This window comes from Pavona decussata, unplaced genomic scaffold (genome assembly GCF_977016875.1).
Source record: "Pavona decussata unplaced genomic scaffold, jaPavDecu1.1 SCAFFOLD_87, whole genome shotgun sequence".
Classification (NCBI taxonomy): domain Eukaryota; kingdom Metazoa; phylum Cnidaria; class Anthozoa; order Scleractinia; family Agariciidae; genus Pavona; species Pavona decussata.
In genome coordinates this window covers 2,915,879-2,935,365 of record NW_028145504.1, presented here as the reverse complement: position 1 = coordinate 2,935,365, position 19,487 = coordinate 2,915,879, and the positions used below count along the sequence as shown (strand labels likewise).

At 38.9% G+C, this 19,487-nt stretch overlaps 1 protein-coding gene across 3 annotated transcripts; it reads right to left on the bottom strand.

Annotated features, from left to right (window-relative positions):
• Positions 1-5,032: 5,032 nt before the first annotated feature.
• On the bottom strand, positions 5,033-17,797 carry LOC146474790 (uncharacterized). Of its 3 annotated transcripts, none has more exons than XM_085116530.1 (5): positions 17,184-17,797; positions 7,130-7,313; positions 5,966-6,185; positions 5,174-5,305; positions 5,033-5,101 (listed from the first exon to the last, which is right to left on the bottom strand). In XM_085116530.1, the coding sequence occupies exons 1-5, from the start codon at positions 17,724-17,726 to the stop codon at positions 5,041-5,043; spliced, it is 1,140 nt and encodes a 379-aa protein (XP_084972656.1). In that variant the 5' UTR covers positions 17,727-17,797; the 3' UTR covers positions 5,033-5,040. The 3 variants fall into 3 exon arrangements, with proteins under 3 accessions (XP_084972656.1, XP_084972657.1, XP_084972658.1); XM_085116531.1 differs by having other exon boundaries at positions 5,198-5,305; XM_085116532.1 differs by having other exon boundaries at positions 5,222-5,305.
• Between the last annotated feature and the right edge of the window lie 1,690 nt (positions 17,798-19,487).

Below are 19,487 nucleotides of genomic sequence, written 5' to 3'. Positions count from 1 at the left end.
TTCTTCCAAAAGAGTCTTGGCCGTCAGTTTTGACTTAGGCTTTTCTTTGCCTTTAGCTTGAAATTAGGGTTTGAAATCACTTTTAGAGAGCGAGATGAAAACCTCCATTAATTATAAATCGCAGATTATCGTTAATTGGCTTTCGAACAACCCGCCCCTGCAGGAGACCAGGTTCGAGCCTCGCCAGAGGAACCATATTTTCACATAGTATGATATATGTTAATTTTATGCCTTATCTTAATAATGATACACGCTGCTCTCTCAGGAAGGCCGTTGCGATACTTGAGGTAATGCCATGCCAACTGCCAAGCATGTCTGCAAAGATGGAAATAAATGAAGCGAAATCGTTTTAAATCTATTAGGAAGGTTAACTTGTCAAGGGCACTCAACGAACATTTAAGCAAAATACTTAACTTACTGTGTCTTTTGTGTTCGCAAACATTTTCCCGGTGTTTTAAAGGCATATTTGTACATTAGGTAACATAGTTTGAGATGTTCGCATGCTTTAGCTGAAAATTTAAGTTGCAGAAAGTTTCAGGGAACAACTAACGACTGAATCCAAATTTCTCAGGCGATTAAGGCTTTCCGAACAGATATCCACCGAGATGAATCGTTGGATGTTCCTCACTTGTTATCAGAATCGACTTTTTATGTTCAAAAACCATGAGAGAGAAACAAGACATACGACCTAAAATTGAAGAGAATTCAATTCGTTCAGTGTGCCATGAGTTCATTCTGCTTCTCAGAAGTATGAACACACTGAGTAACGTCACGCTGCCAATCTCCTTTTGACAATTTTGTGGCATGTTTTTGACAGGGCTTTCTAATGGCTTCAGTTTCAACTGTCCTGGTCGATATGGCGAACGTGAAAGTCGCACAGTTCCTGTATTTTTAATGGCCGGGACCGACAAGTGGTCAAAAAGACGTCATAAATTTGTCAAACTAATTAAGAACTTGTAGGGTGGCATCACCATAACGCTTGGCACCATAGAAATAGAACCGAGAGTGAAGGCTCCGTTTTAAGCAGCAACATGTGTTCGCTTGGAAATGAACAATTGAGAGGTTCTACCTATCACAGATTTTTACAATAATTGGTAAAATTCCAGCGCTTTGATTGGCTTGTAGCTATTGTCTATAAAGTCGCCGTTACACGTTGAAACTTTTGGCCGAAACTTGTGTACAACGGCGTAGCAAAACAATTTTCAGCAGGCGTTGCACCATGTAACAAGGTCGGTTTCGTGAAACATTTTCGAACTTCCGTTGCGAGACAAGTTTCACCAAAAGTAGAACCCCTTTCTACTTGTGCAACGGCTCGCAACGGTCACAGTGGTGAAAAAACAAGAGTTTCACCGTGTAACACCATTTCGTGCCATGTTTCGCTGCGCCGTTGCACACAAGTTTCAGCTAAAAGTTTCAATATATAACAACATCTTAAGAGTACAGACAAAAATGACGTCAGATATGACGCGCTCTTTCTTAACCTCATTCCCAGGGTTTTCTCTCTTCTTCGCTAGACAAAGGACCCTCTAAGAGACAGGACCCTGGGTACGAGTTTCAACAGAAAATAAAGCCACTTCTGCTCGTACTTTTTCCATGTTTTAGTAAAAAACAAATTGAAGGCGGTTTTTCAAACTTGGTGATGAAACCTGCAGCTTGTGGATCCACTTGAATTTTGAACATTTTATGACGTCATTTTACGATCTACAAGAGTCTAGACCACAGGAAACTGTCGCCGACGTGTTAAATAACACTTGGATTTAATTCTCACACGTTTGCTGGTGTTCGAGCTGCTAAACATCTAGTAATACTTTATTCTGATAAGGAAGGTCAGGTATTTTAAGACCAAAAACGCCCATTAGGCAGACGACTAGAATACATAGGCTGTGCTAGTTGAGGGGTTTTCGATCGAATGTAGGAAGGTAGTTACTTTGAGGGTGGTGGGGAGATCATCGTAATGTACATGAAGGCTTTTCCTTCGATAAGAAACTTTACTCGTCATTCGCTCTGCCCTGGGGGGTAGCCTGGTGATCAACTGGTATCTCCCCCACTGGTGTGTAGCAATGCTCCTAGTTTCTTTTCTGGGTGGGATGGTAGGGAGAGAGACAAAACTAGGACTGACATTTCACAATAGTTTGGAGAAGAACAAAGGATTGACAGACATTTACTTGTGCTTTGTGGCATAGACTCAACAACACAAAATTAACGACGTCTCATTTAATCCATGGGTCATTGAAAAGTAACACATTAAATATCCACTGGAGCTACAGTCGGAAGCCATTACAGTGTAAATGTCTTCTTCGTGTACAACAAAGTTCTTCACAAACCAATAAATACAGTCTATTTTGTGCAACTATACAAAAATCCCCTTTCACTAAAATAGTGAAGCAATAACATGCATATGGGGGGCTTTTGCGGACAAAATATCGAACATGGATACATCAATGTTTTGTTCAATTACGTTATTGTTATGCGTTATAATACAAGTTGTAAAATGAAATAAGTCAACTTCGTCCGGGATACATCGATTTTGGATGTCATACATCGATGTTGTGGAGCATACATCGCTTCTCTGAATCATTAATTCGTGACCGTATGCAACTAAAAGATGAGGAAGCAGAAATAGAAGTGACCGGAAGTCAGCTAAGAGAAAAGGCCCTGGGAGCTAACACTTTCAATATGGCGGAAATAGAGGAAGATTAGCAAACACACTTTTGAAAAGCACAATGGAAGGTGCACGAATTTGGCTTCGCAACATTGATGGATATTTTATGTCTTTGGCTAGGCTACTGGAAAGTGCAGAAGGGCAAAGGAACACTGCATCCTACGACTCGGCTGAATTTTTTAGTCAACGTTAACGAGAAAACGATGAACTTGACGTGTACGTGAGGGAAATTCTTGAGGTGACACCAAGCGCTGGTCAACGCCTGATTGAAGGGAGCTTGACGCAAAAGGGCTTACGAATCCATTGCCATCGTATTTAGGAATCTATTCGAAGAGTGGATCCACTTGTTAGCACTTTAAGAGCAGCACAGCAGATAATTCATAGAGTGTAGTGTGCCATGCCTCAATGCGTTATGGTAAAATAAAAGAATTCGTTGAAGCGCTATTTATTTAACACCACCTCCTTTCTAACCTTCTAATGAGCCCACCTTTTGTAACAGGCCTCCCTTCACCATTAGACCCCACCCCTTCTTTTCAAAACAGTCAGGCACTTTGTCATTTCTCTAAAGGGTAACACTGGTGTTAAATCTGGGTCGTGCAAGGGCATTGGTAGGGAGGTGAGAATGTTTATATTTATTTATATACATTATTTATAGCGGAGCTCCACGCGCTGAGCTCCATTAATAAGAGATTTTGGTATACCCATGAAAGCGATTAAATTTTGGTTATGACGTCACTGTCTGACCTTCCGTCGTACGTCCGCCCCTCTATGTAAGCCATTGTGAAATACCACACTCAACCTGTGCGGCAACCCGCGTTTTATTTCAGCGGGAAGTGGGATGGCTTACTTCTTTAAGTGAAAAACAAACGAGAATTTTGAAGAGCAATGATTTCCTGTTTTCGTTGAATATGTTGTTAAACTACATATGTCGAGAAAGCAGGCGACTAATAAGCACATTTGAAACCTGCGAGAATCTTTTCTTCTATTTAATGATTTTACTGTTCATATGGCTTAACTGACGGCACAGCGTCATATTTTTTCTCAAACCTTCGATCTTTCTAATGTTTAAAACCTCATACATGGACGTTTTAAGGTGACTCGACCCAGTTATTTTTTCGCGGTACCACCCTACTTTGAAGCTCCCTGGTATCCCCGCCTTTAATTTTATCGTAAGTGTAACACATAGAATGGATAACATATAGATCAATCTACAATATAGCAAAAAAATTGGCGATCGGAGTAAATGTCACGTGGTTATAGTGCCACGCTTCTTTGAGGTCTGAGTCGAAATTCTGCTGTTGCCGGCTTTTTTTCGTAAAAATCTCTCGGCTACACATAGTCAGGTAGTACGTTATGGGTAGCACCCTCCCTCCCGAGGTCGAACGTCACTGTGGAGAGAGTCTATTACTCTTATAGTAGTGATAGCAACTAATGTTAACTATCATTCCCAGAATCCTAACTTTTTTGTCAATGCTTTTTCTACAGTACGAAGGGGCTGCACTTCATTTGCCTCAAGGAAAATGAAGAATAATCATGGACATAAGAGTGCAGAATGAAATATTGTCATATTCAAAAGCCTTTAACAGTAAATCTAGAATAGGAGGTGACCAATGTCTGCCCTTCAATTCTTGTTTCAGTGTTTCTAATGCCAAACAAAAGAACTTCATTGAAAGTGGTATAAAAAAAATAAAAAAAAAAAAAAAAAAAAAAAAAAAAACGTGTTGCTCTCGCGAGCGTTTCAATGTCAAAGGAAATGTATTATGCTTTATAATTAACTTTTAAATAAAAAAGTGAGTCATTGGATAATGCTGTTACAGTCAGAGTTTTGATGTGCTTAGCTTCGATGGGGTATCAGCCGTTATACATGCTTAACAAATTTCGTGCTGGTCAGTTACTTGCAAATTAAACTCAACAACAAGATCTAGCAATATTTTAAGAAAACAATTATTCCACTCGCGCCTATACTGTTGGATATGGGATGACTATTGTCAGTTTGGCACAAAACGCCTCCTTAGCTAGCTATCGTCCATATACAACGCGTGCTCGTGGAATATTTTTTAAATATGATATTTAATATAACTTCTTCCTGGTGTGATTTTAATTTAGGTCAGCTAAGGACACTATTAAAAAGAGCTCCTTTAATTTAGTAACATGACCATATTCGAGAGTCAGATCCTTTATAGATAAATTTTGTAGATGTTTGTTTAGCGTTGGCAAATTTAGGCCGAGAAAAGCATTTACTAGACTGGTGAACGCTAATTACTGGCCATACTTGTAAGTGTTGCGGTGTAACACGCCTACAGCAAAAACAAAACACATTACTCAAGACAGTATCAACGTTTTATTTGTGCATATAGCCTCCACAGTTTAAATCTGATTTAGAATTTCAGTTTTTTGTTCTTGTCTTCTTTCTTTTCCCGGCTTGTTTCTGCCTCCTTGCTGGACATTTCATCGTCAATCGACTTTGACTCTTCATCGTCAATCGATTTTGACTCTTCGTCGTCAATCGACTTTGACTCTTCATCGTCAATCGACTTTGACTCTTCATCGTCAATCGACTTTGACTCTTCATCGTCAATCGATTTTGACTCTTCTGTGGTAAGTTCCGTAGAATCTGTTATGCAAACTTTGCGTCCGAAGAACCTGAAGACAAACAACAAACCAGAAAGACTGTAAATGAGTAGTTGTATGTAAAGATATTGGGACATTTGGTAGTTGCTACCCCGGGGGGGATGGGGGGGGGGGGGGGGAGTACACAGGAATATTAGTGTAGAAGTGGTGCGAACTGAATGAGGTCACGTAGTTGAACCAACCAAAAAGAAATCTTCTATTAGAATAAAACTGGACCCCAGAAAAGTCAAACAGCCAGAATTCCAATATAACCCCCAAAATTCAACTGTTCCCCTTATGCATAAAACCCTAACAATAAAGCCCCTACTTAAGTCTTATCCTCTCAAAAATGTCTACCGGTAATAATGTACCTCAAAAGGTTTCCAGTCGCACATTTCAGACACAAAAATTAGTGAATGAACTTGATTTAGGAGCCGACCTGTACAAACCTAACGAATGCAGTACTGGCTTCTTTTTAAGTCGTTCAATCCGTCTGGAGTAACCTTTCGCGAACTGAATGAGAAAGTCTTAAAGTGATAACGTATGTGGCTATCGACTGTACTAGCCTAGGCCTTGCACAAGAATGATCGGATTTACAATTTGCCATCCCTTAGAAGCATTGTTTTATCACTTTGATCATTAAACGATCATCAACAAATAACTAACAAAACTAACATTAGACCAGCCTCCTACCCAACAGTCCTGCAGGACAATCCTTTCTTGCAGACGTTGGATCGCTCTTCACTCCGTCTGAACAAACCAACATCAAACATGCTGCGAATGGCGTTACCACATGTGGCTCCCTCATCCAGCTTGGCCATACACACCCCACTGAAGCGACTGATGTCAGACTGCTCTTGGCAACTCAGCTCTTCTCTGGAATGACATTCCCTGTCTGCGTCACAGAACGTACCTACAGAGAGAAATATTTTCTTAGGGATGGTGGTCTTCAATCTGTCTTGGTTTTGTCATTTTCAAGCAAGAATGGATAAACCCTGCTGATAGTTCCTGTCATTGCTAATTCCCCGCACACCTCACTCTTTTAACCATCTTCGGTCGTTTATGTCATTAAGCGTAATTGTTTTGGGAGGTTTTCTAACCCTGAAAGCAAATTAAATGTTTTGTGGTTTTCCTCGGGTTGCTGAACGGTACATCATGGCAAACGAAGTAAAGTGGAACCTCGATTTAACGAATTGCCAAGGGACTAGGGAAATGGGTCTTTATATCGAGGGTTCCGGATATCGAGATTCTTTTCCATACATTTTGAAAGGCCAGGCCTTATACCGAGGTCTTCCTTATATATAGAGGCTCGTTAAATCGAGGGTCCTCTGTAATTAAAACGTGACGTGCAATGAAACGAAGTGGTTGCACAGGGAGTACTTTTCAGTTGTCCTGTAAACAATCCGAATGCCTAACCCTTACCTATAAAGTACTTAAGTATTAGACTCGATGAGAAGTAAATACGTCTATGGAAAAGAATGTTGAGGTGAGAACCTCATTCAACAAGTTTTTGATTTTTTGTCCGCGTCAAACATTAGTTAAAATCGTCTTTAAAAGTTGTCTCGGGTGACATCACCTTCAGTTCGTTCTGTAATTCGTTAGCAAAACTCGCGCCACTTTCTCATCTAATCAGCAACAAAAACGAAACCAATCGTGACGTGCTCGCACGCGCCGGTTATACGTATTTGCTTCAGTTCTGATTAGTTCATTACAACGTTTGCGTCTGTTGTAGTTGACGAGAGTAATTACTTGATTTTTGGTTTTACAGCATTTAAATGAAAGCGGCTCTATTGTACAGCCGCGATACAGATGCGACACCTCTTGATATCAGACAGTTATAAAAAGGGATTGTCAGACCTAGACTTCCTTCCCCAGAATTTGCAAAACAGCGGCCCCAGGTGCATCTGTATTTCCCGCCCTTGCTGTCGCACTGTCCCTTCTGTGTGCAGGTTGCCCCAGGGTCCAAAAGCTTTTTGCAGACGTTAAAAAACGCGTCACAGTACATTCCTGTTTCCTTGCAATCTTTGGCTGTGCTGCATTTCTGAAATACGCAGACATACGAATCAACTTTCAGTTAATATTAAAGAATAAATTTTTGCGAACCAAAGAAAGATTGCTAAGTTGGATCGGTTTGCATAGCACACTAGAGGTACGTCGTATCCAGGACATGTTGATCACAATAAATAGTTGCTTCCAGGAGAGGGCACCGACCCCGAATGCAAACTTACCCAAAATAAAGGACACAAAATATAACTTAAGGGGGGCACAAACATGCTCTTATTGCCCAAAGTAAGAAGCACCAAGCATGGTCTTAGGTCTTTTCGGTGCTTCGCTGCCAGAGACATGGAATGCGCTGCCGGACTCGATTAGCGCCATGGCCGGCACAAGGGAATTTCTAAGAAGTATTCGTCATGCAGCATTTTAGAATAGTTATTATCGTTGTTAGCTCTTGAAATTGTAAATTTTAATTTGTAATTACACATGTATTGATACATGAATGATTAGATTTCCTAGATATTTTAGATTTTTAAATGTTTAGATTTTAGATTGTTAGCTAATTTTTATCTTTCTTTTTGTTTTTGTAACGTTTTTTTGTTTATTGGTGGGCTTCCTGTAAAGTAGCTCTTAGCTAAGTGGAGTGACACGTAAAATAAAGTTCCAAGTTCCAAGTTCCAAAGACGGACAGCCTCTCCCGTTCTAGTAAATTTAAAACCTCTTTGCAATTATTTATTGTATCACTAAACGAAAGAGTTGTTCCTTACGTCTTCGATATCATTAATAGCCCTGTGCACGTTAGGACCATTTTTTTTATCGGTATCTATACTCTCACTCGATTGAGCCAAATGAAGGAGCTCCTGAGTTCCGAGGTTCACGCCTCAGCCCCTTTCCCCTTGTTGAATAGCACAGTAAGAAGGTTGCTTCCACATTGAAATTTAATGCAATGTTTCTAGCAAAACATACTACATTACATTTTTATTGGGGATGAATTGGCCATTCCCTGTCCAAACCCACTATTATTTTAGAACTTTATAGTTTGACGTCATTGCCCTGTATCTGCCGGAAACCCCCACAGACTCTTCGGACCAGAAAATCTCACAACTTTTTTAACGTCGCTAGCTTTCAAAGTTATTAAAAAATAGAAATTATCTTTATGAATACTGTGCACATAAAACAGTTTTTCGATCCCGAAATGTTACGAAACATTTCGAGAAAACGCACGTCAGGACGTGTATACGGCACGGATTGTTACCATAGTTACAAGCTCTTCCAAACATGTATCAGTTATCAAACAATTCAACTTGATATTTGTTTTGGATGGTCACTACTCAATTTATAGCTTATCATAGTGCCAAATGTAAGAGATCGATGATCCGCTCTCCACCAGTGGCCTGAAAGTATACTAAACCGGGGGATTGGGGAGAAATGACGGCGAGAACAGTCTACAAAAAACCTTTACATATTGAGAAGCTTTTAGGTTTGGTGTCAGGCCGTTTCGAACTTCATTCTGACACCAATTCACGGTTATATAAATTATACTTTTTCTGCTTTCAAAATTTTCATGATATGTTGCTTGTGTTACAGATATTTTTGTCATGGTTAAAAAAAGCCATAATTTGGACTTGAACATTATTTTAAGTCTAGCAGGTTGTTTTGCAGCTACCGGTCAAAACGTCAGTATCACCTAAACGTAGTTACTAAAACAAGGAATGACCTAAAATGATCTAAAATGACCTAAAATGACCTAAAATGATCTGAAATGACTAAAATGACCTAATATGAATCTAAAATGACCTAAACTGACCTAAAATGATCTAAAATGAATTTAAAATGATCTAAAATGACCTAACATGATCTAAAATGATTTTATTTTTTAAATTTTACAACAAAGACTGGTAAGGAGCACAACAGAAGACTTATTGTAGTTTATTTCCGACGCGTTTTGTCTCTACCGGAGACTTCTTCAGGGAAATTCCCGATAATTACTGTATTACAACCGCAGCTTTGATTGATGCAAAGTGTCTAGTTTTTTCCCCAGCAACGTGGTTTTGATTGGTGCGAAGTTCCAAGTTTCGCTCAGCAACGTGATTTTGATTGGTACGAATGGCCTAGTTTTTCCCCAGCAACGCGGTTTTGATTGGTACGAAGCGAAGTTTTATGTTTCGCCCAGCAACGCGGTTTTGATTGATGCAGCTATTTAATATGGAACTGGCACAGAGTTATCTTTTATTCATGCGCTACCCTTGACTTGTTAACTGCGTGTTTATTTAAGGAAATAGGCCTTATCACAGTTTTCGGCGCCATTTTGACGAGTAGGCAAACAGGCTTGAAAACTGAACAGTGTTTATATGGAAATCCACCTTGTACTTTAGAATTTTAAGCTTTTATCGTTTTAGACTTGTATGTATTAAGTAGCTATATGATTTTAGCTGGTGTATATCCTATTTATTTTCTAATTCATTAGTTATCTTATTTAATTATTTAGACACGACGCCACAAGCGAAGCGTCGCTTTAATACTTATCGTGTATAAATAAAGATTATTGATTGATTGGTTATTGATTGATCCGATGTCAAATAATTTTGATAAAACATCGCTTCTAAGAAATTCATGAATTGGAAACTTTTAGCACTAGAAAGAGGATTAAGAAAAAAAAAATTGGAGGGACGTAGCTATGCCGGAAAGCGTTCAGTCGTGTTTTGAACTTTTAATACATTTGTCTGCATAGTGAACTAGCCGTGAATGATCGATCGAGAGGTGTCATGGCGGTCGGACGTGTTCTCCGCGGTCTGTGATTCCTCAACTGAGAAAAGCCATGACAGGCTTATTTTGTGATCGTAAAGTAAGAGCAACGTCTTTCTAACAACATTTTCCGAAGCTTACAAACAACCGTTGCCATTCCATTGCTTACTTTGATGTCTAAGCGTGTTGAACGATCCAGTTCAAGCAGTTCGTGTTCGAAGCCTTCCCCTAAAAGAAACAAGCACAAGAGTGACGATATGGAAAGCGACCGAGAAAGCGACTCACCAATCTCTCTAAAGCAGCTCCTCGACAAGCTAAACTCCATGGAATCTAGAATGGAAGATAATTTTTCAAATCTCCACTCGCAGATCGCTCAATTAACACACGAGTTCAAAGAAGAAATCAATGGCGTCAAGAATTCGCTGAAGGAATTTGAAAAATCCCTCAACAGCGCTTGGGGCTTCATCGAAGATCTTCAGCAAGAATCCAAAGCCTTTAAAGACTCGAAAGGTTCCCACCAAAAGATGTTGGATGAGCAAGCATCAGAGATACTACGGCTGAAATCTGAGCTGATCAAAGTAAAAGCCGAAAACGATAAACTCACACCTTCCTTAAAGGAAACTCAAGAGAACCTCATTGCACTTGAGAACTACACCAGAAAAGAAAACCTCCGTTTCATGAATATCCCTGAGAGTCAAAACGAAAACTGCTCAGACATCGTGTACGACATAATTGAAAACGACCTCAATATCGACCCTGAAGACATCAGATTCCATGCTGTTCACCGCGTGGGCAAACCTCACACACGAGATGATGGTACAACTCCTTCTCGCCCAAGGCCAATAATCGCAATATTTGTAGTAAGAGAAGACAGGGACACAGTTTTCTCGGTCAAAAACCGATTAAAGTCGTCATACAGATACTCTGATGCTTACATCACTCAAGACTTTGCGCGCGCAATTCAACAAGAAAGGAAAACCTTAATACAAGCTATGTTCGCTGCAAAGAAGAAAGGCCGAGATGCAAAGGTAATAAACAGAAAGCTCTTTATTGATGATAACGCGTATGACATCTCAAACATTCCAATAGACTTTAAAGTTGCCTCTATCTGATTTACCCAATAAGTTTAGAAAAAATAGGAGTTCAAAGCCTGATCGTTGGCTATTTCTCAGTATTCACTGTAAGGTCGGTCATGCAATTACCCATGTGCTTGTTTGTGTATTTGTTTTTATCGTCGCTGTTCTGTGCCCTTGTTTCTGCCTGTTTTTTGCCTGTTTTCACCTCAGATTATGCTAATTTCGCCTATTTTATACCTGTTCAAAAGGAAAGCTTTCAAAGTTTCATGCCCATGCATACCTTTCAGTAATACTTACAATGGATTCGCACCTTGATCTTGATGTTAAATTCCTATCTTTAAATGTGAGAGGGCTGAATAAGTCAATCAAAAGACGTTCGATTTTCAGATGGTTACACAACCAGAAACTTCAATTCGCATTTTTACAAGAAACGTACAGCTCCAAAAATTACGCGCATATCTGGGAAGCCGAATGGGGTGGAAAAGCCTTTTTCAGCCACGGCACTTCACATAGCAAAGGTGTAATGACACTAATTAATCCTAGATTGGACTTTAAAGTAAATGCGAGCATTTCTGATAAAAATGGTAGGTTTTTAATTCTGGATCTAGTCATCGATGAGACACATCTTATACTTGTAAACATTTATGCTCCAAACGATACCAGCCAACAAGTGGCTTTCTTCAAAGAGCTTAATCACCACCTTGAAGAATTTGCGCAAGAAAACGTTGTAATTGCCGGTGACTTTAATTGCGCTTTGTCAAGCAGAGATAAAAAAGGTGGAAACCCGGTTTCGAAGAAAACCCTCGTAATTAAAGAAATCGAGCGTTTATCCAACCTATATAATTTAACAGACATTTGGCGCAACCTTAATCCGTACACAGATCGATTCACGTGGAGAAACAAATCCTTCAAAATTCAATGCCGCTTGGACTTCTTTCTTATTTCGAAAGACCTCATTAATGATGTGCAGTCTTGTAGTATTTTAAATGCGCCCGAGTCAGACCATTTTGCTATTACACTCCATCTTAGATCTAAAGAGCTTAAGCAACACAAAGGTCCTGGGTTCTGGAAATTCAACAGTTCCTTGCTTGAAGATGAAGTATACATCAATAAATTACGCGAAAACATAACCATCTTCAAAAACAAGTACTTTGACATCGATGATTTGGGATTAAAATGGGACCTAATTAAAATGGAGATCCGCGGTTTCACAATCAAATACTCTAAACTCAAAGCCAAAAAGAGAAAAAACGAAGAACGCTTGCTGCAAAATAAAGTAAACGAGCTGTTGCAAAAATCTGAAACAAATCCTAACAATAAACAACTTCTTAACGAGCTCTATGCTACTAAATTACGCCTACAAATAATTATGCGACAAAAAACAAAAGGAGCAATCATTAGAAGTAAAGCTCGGTGGCAAGAAAAAGGTGAACGCAATACTCGATACTTTCTCAATCTAGAAAAACGAAATCATTTAAAGAAAACAGTTACAAAACTAAAGGTAGGCGACGATAAATATACTACCGACCAGTTTAAAATATTAGAGGAAGAAAAAACGTTTTATAAATCTCTTTACAAATCACAAAACACAAACGAGCATGATCTCTCTGAATCCACCTTTTTTGCATCCAGAAACATAGCTCCTCTGAAAAAAGAAGAACAAAAACTTTGCGAAGGGCTTGTTTCAGTAAACGAATGTTTAAATGCACTGAAAGAGTTTAAAAATGCCAAATCTCCTGGTACCGATGGCTTCTCTGCGGAGTTTTATAAATTTTTCTGGCCCGAACTGGGCACTGAGATGGTTTCCAGTTTTAACCATGCCTTCCGATCAGGAACCCTCTCTATCAGTCAAAGACAAGGGATTATTTCGTTAATTCCTAAGAAGAACAAAGATAAAACTTTGCTTGATAACTTAAGGCCTATCTCACTGCTCAATGTAGACTATAAAATCTTGACAAAAACTCTTGCGAAAAGGTTGGAGAAAGTGCTGCCCACAATCATAAACCCTGACCAAACTGGTTACGTCAAAGACCGCTTTATTGGTGAAAATGTTAGATTAATAAATGACATAATGTTTTTTACTGAGCATTCTAAAAAGCCCGGTATTGCAATTTTTCTGGATTTTCGAAAAGCTTTCGACACAATAGAATGGAACTACCTGTCTGCCGCCTTACAAGCGTTGAATTTTGGGCCTGACATGTTAAATTGGTTTCAAGTACTTTACCACCAAGTGTCCAGTTGCGTCCTACATAACGGACATGCATCCGACTTCTTTCTTCTCGAACGAGGTGTTAGACAAGGGTGCCCTTTGTCGGGTCACCTTTTCGTTATTGGAATCGAGCTGTTCGCCAGGGCCGTTAAAAATGATACAGATATCAAAGGCATCAATGTAGACCAAAAAGAAATAAAAATTACACAATATGCAGACGACACCACAGTACTGGTGAGTGATTGCGACTCAATTCTAAGACTACTGAAACTTTTAGACGAATTCAAACAAGTCAGCGGATTGCAAATTAACACAGAAAAAACCGAAGCCATGTGGTTGGGTGCCTGGAAAAACCGCACAGAAAAACCTTTCGGATTTAAATGGCCACATGAGCCTGTTCTCGCCCTTGGAGTTTACTTCTCCTATGATCTTGAACGCGCGAATGTACTTAACTTTGAGGAGAAGATAACCACATTGGAAAAAACCCTGAACAACTGGAAACAAAGAAAGCTCACCTTAATGGGCAAAATAAATATTGTTAAAACATTAGGCTTATCGAAACTAATTTACAGTGCTTCCTTATTGTCTATACCGAAAGGTCTTATAGAAAAAATCAACAAAATTATTTTTAACTTCATCTGGGATAACAAACCAGCTAAAATTAAACTAAACTAAACCAGTATGGCGGTCTTACGTTTTTCATCAAGTGCCAATACGATATCAAACTATTCGATTTACAAAACCTCCCCGAATTCTACCGTACTATCTTGAGTTACTGGCAAAGCTTTAAACTTGTAACAAACCATGAAGTATCAGCGGAGAAGCAAATAATCTGGAATAATCGTGACATCCTAGTAGATGGAAAACCAATTTTCTACAAATCCTGGGTCAATAAAGGAATTATTTGTATCAAAGATTTACTAGCTGAAGACTTAAATTTTCTATCACTAACTGAGCTCAAAGCAAAACTTAACCTTGAAGTTCCCTTCACTACATTTTACGGTATACTGCAAGCCATCCCAAAGATATGGAAAGTAAAACTCCGCAACACAGTCTCTTCAAAGGTACAATCTCTCTCACTTCCGTCTACTAAAATTGCATATTCGATTTTACTTAGCAAATCCTATTTGATTCCAACCGGTGAGAGTAAAATTTTAAATTACGGCTTCACCAAAGAAAACATCCAAAACGTCTATATGCTCCCCTTCCTAATCTTGCATGAACCAAAGCTTATAATCTTTCAATTCAAAATTATTCATAACATCCTACCTACGCAGTCCAGTTTGTTTCGTGCTGGTATAAAGGACAGTGACAGTTGCCCGCTATGCAGCTACGAAAGTCAATCATTGTTGCACATGCTGTTTACCTGTAACATTTCCCACACATTTTGGAACCTCTTTACGCGATGGTGGCACAAAACATACCAAGAACACATAAAACTCTCTGAAAGTGTGATTCTGTATGGTTGGCACCAAAAATCAAACAACTGGTCAGCGCTCAATTACGCCCTCGTTATTGCCAAGTACCACATTTTTAGCACTAGTGTTTGCAATGGCATTTTAAACTTTGAAAGCTTTCTTTTACGCCTGAAAATCAAAATTTCTGTTATGCGAACATTAGCAGTAGCAAATAATAAATTAGAACAATTTGTTAAATCCTGGGCCCCTATGTAATTTGTATGCACGTGTTCCTCTGTTCGTGAAGAATGCTGTGTAAAGCCGGCTTGTAAATAATTTTGGTTTCAAACTTCACGTGCAGTGTGTATTTATATGTAAATGTGTGTATGTGTTAGTATCTGAAAGTCAGCATGTAACCAGGGTAAGCTTTAAATGTTATCTTGTAACTTACCTTGTATATATTTATCTCGTAAGTTAGCTTGCTTTATTTTGTATTTGTAAGTAATGTTTTCAATAAAAAAAAAAAAAATAAAAAAAAAAATAATAAAAAAAAGAACTAGCCGTGAACTGCTACTAAAAATAGTTCGCGGGAAAAAATACCGTAAACCGTGATAAGGCCTATTGATACACAGATATGCCTTTACATTGTTTACAAACGCGTTTTATCAGTGTTTACACAAGTATTTAGCCTTGTCGTGTGGCTTTAATTGTGCGACCGGAAAACGAACCCGAAAAAAATTGGTCAGTGCCGATATATTTGGGTCTTTCAGACCGACCAAAAAAAAGAGGAGATTCGCTCTAGTGCGGTTTGTTTACGCAACTTTAGAGAGATTAAGCACCACGTTTACGGCAAACGCCAAACGGCAGAAATGACCGCGTGACCATGTTTATCTTTCATTTGGCGCTCGCTGTTTTCAATTTCTTAGAACAATTGAGTGTTTTTGCGTTTGAATTAAAGGCCAGAATTATCTTGTACTGTTTTCATCTACGTACTCATATTTTTAAGAAAACATAAAACGCGAATCTCACGTTTGCCGTTTGCCGTAAACGTGGTGCTTAATCTCTCTTTTGTCATCAAATTAGCTTACGTGCAACCATCGGCACCTTTCGAGTCTTCTTCTGACTTTCCGGCAGTTCACAGCAGCTTCCTGGTATCAGCCTTTACTTTGATAAGCACTCAGTTCTGTAATTCTGTAATTTTATCTTGGTTTCACTTCATTTAGATCATTTAAGAATATTTCAGATTTATTTTAGATCATTTTCGGTCATTTTAGATCATTTAAGATCATTTTAGGTCATTTTAGATCATTTAGGTCATTCCTTGTTTTAGTAACTACGATCACCTAAAGATCAAATCAGATCTTACGCTTGACATCTTCTGCTATTCATCACTAGGAAAATCCTTTTTTCCCCAACTCTTTATCTTTATTGTCTTTCAGTTTTGAAACTAGAAATACGTGACTCGCAAAACCTCGCGAAGCTGGGTGGAAAGCCCTCTTTACTCGTATTGTAGCATCAAATGAGGAGATTAAAAGGGGCAAAGCATTTTCATTTTTGTAGTTCCACAGGCTAGTTTGCGGTTGAAAATCTATTTCTGACGCGACGTAATGTACAACGGGCGTGCAGCGCTGTCGTGTTCAATGAATTTATTTCCCACGGAAAATTATTTTATCGCGGCCACAAAACGTGTAATTTTTTCAATGCAATCTTTCACAAAAAGGATTTTTCTAAAAGAAAGGGAAAATATTCTGGAGAGATAGTTCTGTATCCAGTGAATATTGATGAACATTGCAGTTGAAATTTAATCCTGCACGCATATTTTTCCCGATGTATGCAAATTTTGCTCCACACGACGCCAGACAGTCTGACATCATTCATACTTTGTTTTTCACTGTTGCTAGGCAACAGTGCAGACATCTTCAACGATATAAATATATCTATATATATAAATATAGTTTTTGCTCGAATTCGCGCGGCTTAGCTCCGCTTGGGCCGACAAATTAATTAACCTCGCTTTGCTAGGAATTAATTGTAACATTTTAGCCTTGGGAATTTTTATTTATATAACTAAAAACATTCCGTAGTAACAAGATGCAAATAAACATTGGATAACCTGCCGACCAACACAGAGAGTTACTGAAATATAATGCACGTTGGTGGAGCGCAATCTTCTGAAAGTTTTACATTAATTCCATTATCTGAAACATATGTAAAGACTACATCATGAACACGCATCAATTTGTATCGTCAAATTGTATAATTCTTGCAAAAGTACAGCTTCGTTGTTTTGGATACTTATTCAGTCTCATAATTTCCAACAAATATAGACAGTTTCACCAATGTTCGTGCTATTTGTATCAATAAAGAAAATGGTCGGCGATAATACATGTACAATGGCTAATTTATCGAAATTTAACATCCATTCCATGCTCGTATTTAACATCTAAGGAAATAAAAAACCGAGTAAAAAGGCTTCAACAATGACTTACCTCTCCCTTAGCATCATTGAAGACTGCAGGCTCTAACGGTCCAAGCTCAAACTCCACCAAAGGAATCTTGATTTTCCCATCTTTACCCTTCAGAAGTTTATTTTTATCCAGGGTGGTGACTTGCTTGAAAACTTTGGACACAACTCGTGGCGAGGTCTTGTTGTCCGTGGAAACAGTCTCTGAAGTAACAGTGTATGTCTTGAACGGCCCACGAGTAGAGTTCTTCACCTTTGTCGTGGTTTTCAAATTTTTCAGTTTAGATTTATCGCCTGGGACGAAGTCACTCAGACCCACTGGCTGTTTTCCCTTAAAGAGATCATCCAGACGTTCCTTCATGTTCGACAAGATGCCAAAATCAGGAACCGGAATGCGAATAGCGAATCCAGGAAACAAATTCCTGACTTCTAGTTCGTCATCTAAATCAATCTGCTCCTCGCTTTGTTTCTTCTCCTCCTTTTTCAGTTCGTGCTTTTTAGACTTTTTGGCGTCGATTTGCAGCGTGGCTAAAGCCAACAGAACAAGCAAAACTGCTATCTTGTTCATGTTAGCGGAGAAATTCGACTTTCCAGCCTTTGAAGTCAAGACAACGATATTCAGTTTCTCTCACGTTGTTTATCTAACTAAAGGTGCACACGTTGGCTAATGCAATTTGTTATAACAAGGTTAATTATTAATTTGTTGAGATAATAACGCAGGAATTATCGCTAATGGAAAGCTTCCTTTGTCTTATCGATGGGCTTAAGTGCTTAATTACTGGCAGGTTCTGATGACTCTTGCGTTGCGGTCATGTGCGTTTCAGTATTTTTACTCCCGTTGCAGTGAACTACTGCCAAACGTAGATTTTGATGGGATTTGAGACGCACTGAATTTGAATTTACCTGGAAAGAGTTATGTTGCTTTGGCTTGAGATTGAGATTTACACAAAAGAAGCGTATACAGAATCTTGTCATCTTCCACAAATAAAAGTCACTTGAACTATGGCATCTATTAACCCTTTTAGAAGTCGGTCAGAAGGTCATTCTGGGTAAGATGCCACGTTAATCGGATACATGTGTGAAACAGACATCAACGAATATTCTAAGTGAATCAACCATATTTTTAAAAGGATCGCTGTAAAGATTTGCTATAACTATAAGAAACGAATTAAGTAAACGAATTAAGTAAACTCATTAGCTCTCGAGTCCTGCGTGATAACGACTACACCACAGGCAATTAAACCATTTCATACACTTGATTTCCTGTGGTGTAGTGGTCATCGCGCCTGTCTTGAAGCCAGGGCCCAGTTGTTCGAAGCCCCATTAAGCTAATCCTGGATTAACGTGATCTTTGATTCGGGTTTAATAACTAATCGATAAAGATTCTTCCAAAAGAGTTTTGACCGTCAGTTTTGACTTGAGCTTTTCTTTGCCTTTAGCTTGAAATTAGGCTTTGAAATCACTTTTAAAGAGCGAGATGAAAACCTCCATTAATTATAAATCGCAGATTAGCGTTAATTGGCTTTCGAACAACCCGCCCTTGAGGGAGACTAGGTTCGAGCCTCGCCGGAGGAACCGTATTTTCACATAGTATGATGTATATTAATTTTATGCCTTATTTTAATAATGATACACGCTGTTCTTTCAGGAAGGCCGTTGCGATACCTGAGGTAATGCCATGCCAACTGCTAAGCATGTCTGCAAAGATGGAAATAAATGAAGTGACGAAATCGTTTCAAATCTATTAGGAAGGTTAACTTGTCAAGGGCACTCAACGAACATTTAAGCAAAATACTTAACTTACTGTGTCTTTTGTGTTTGCAAACATTTTTCCGGCGTTTTAAAGGCATGTTTGTGCATTAGGTAACATAGTTTGAAGTGTTCGGATGCTTTAGCTTAAAATTAAAGTTGCAGAAAGTTTCAGGGAACAACTAACAACTGAATCCAAATTTCTCAGGCGATTAAGGTTTTCCGAGCAGATATCTACCGAGATGAATTGTTAGGTGTTCCTTACTTGTTATCAAAATCGACTTTTTTTGTTCAAAAACCATGAGACAGAAGGCGGACATACGACCTAAAATTGACGAGAATTCAATGCGCCCAGGGTGCCGTTAGTTCATTCTGCCTCTCAGAAGTATGAACACACTGAGTAACGTCACGCTGCCAATCTCCTTTTGACAATTTTATGGCATGTTTTTGACAGGGCTTTCTAATGGCTTCAGTTTTAACTGTCCTGGTCGCTATGGCGAACGTGAAAATCACACAGTTCCTGTATTTTCAATGGCCATTTGAAACTGGAGCCGGGACCAACAAGTGGTCAAAAAGACGT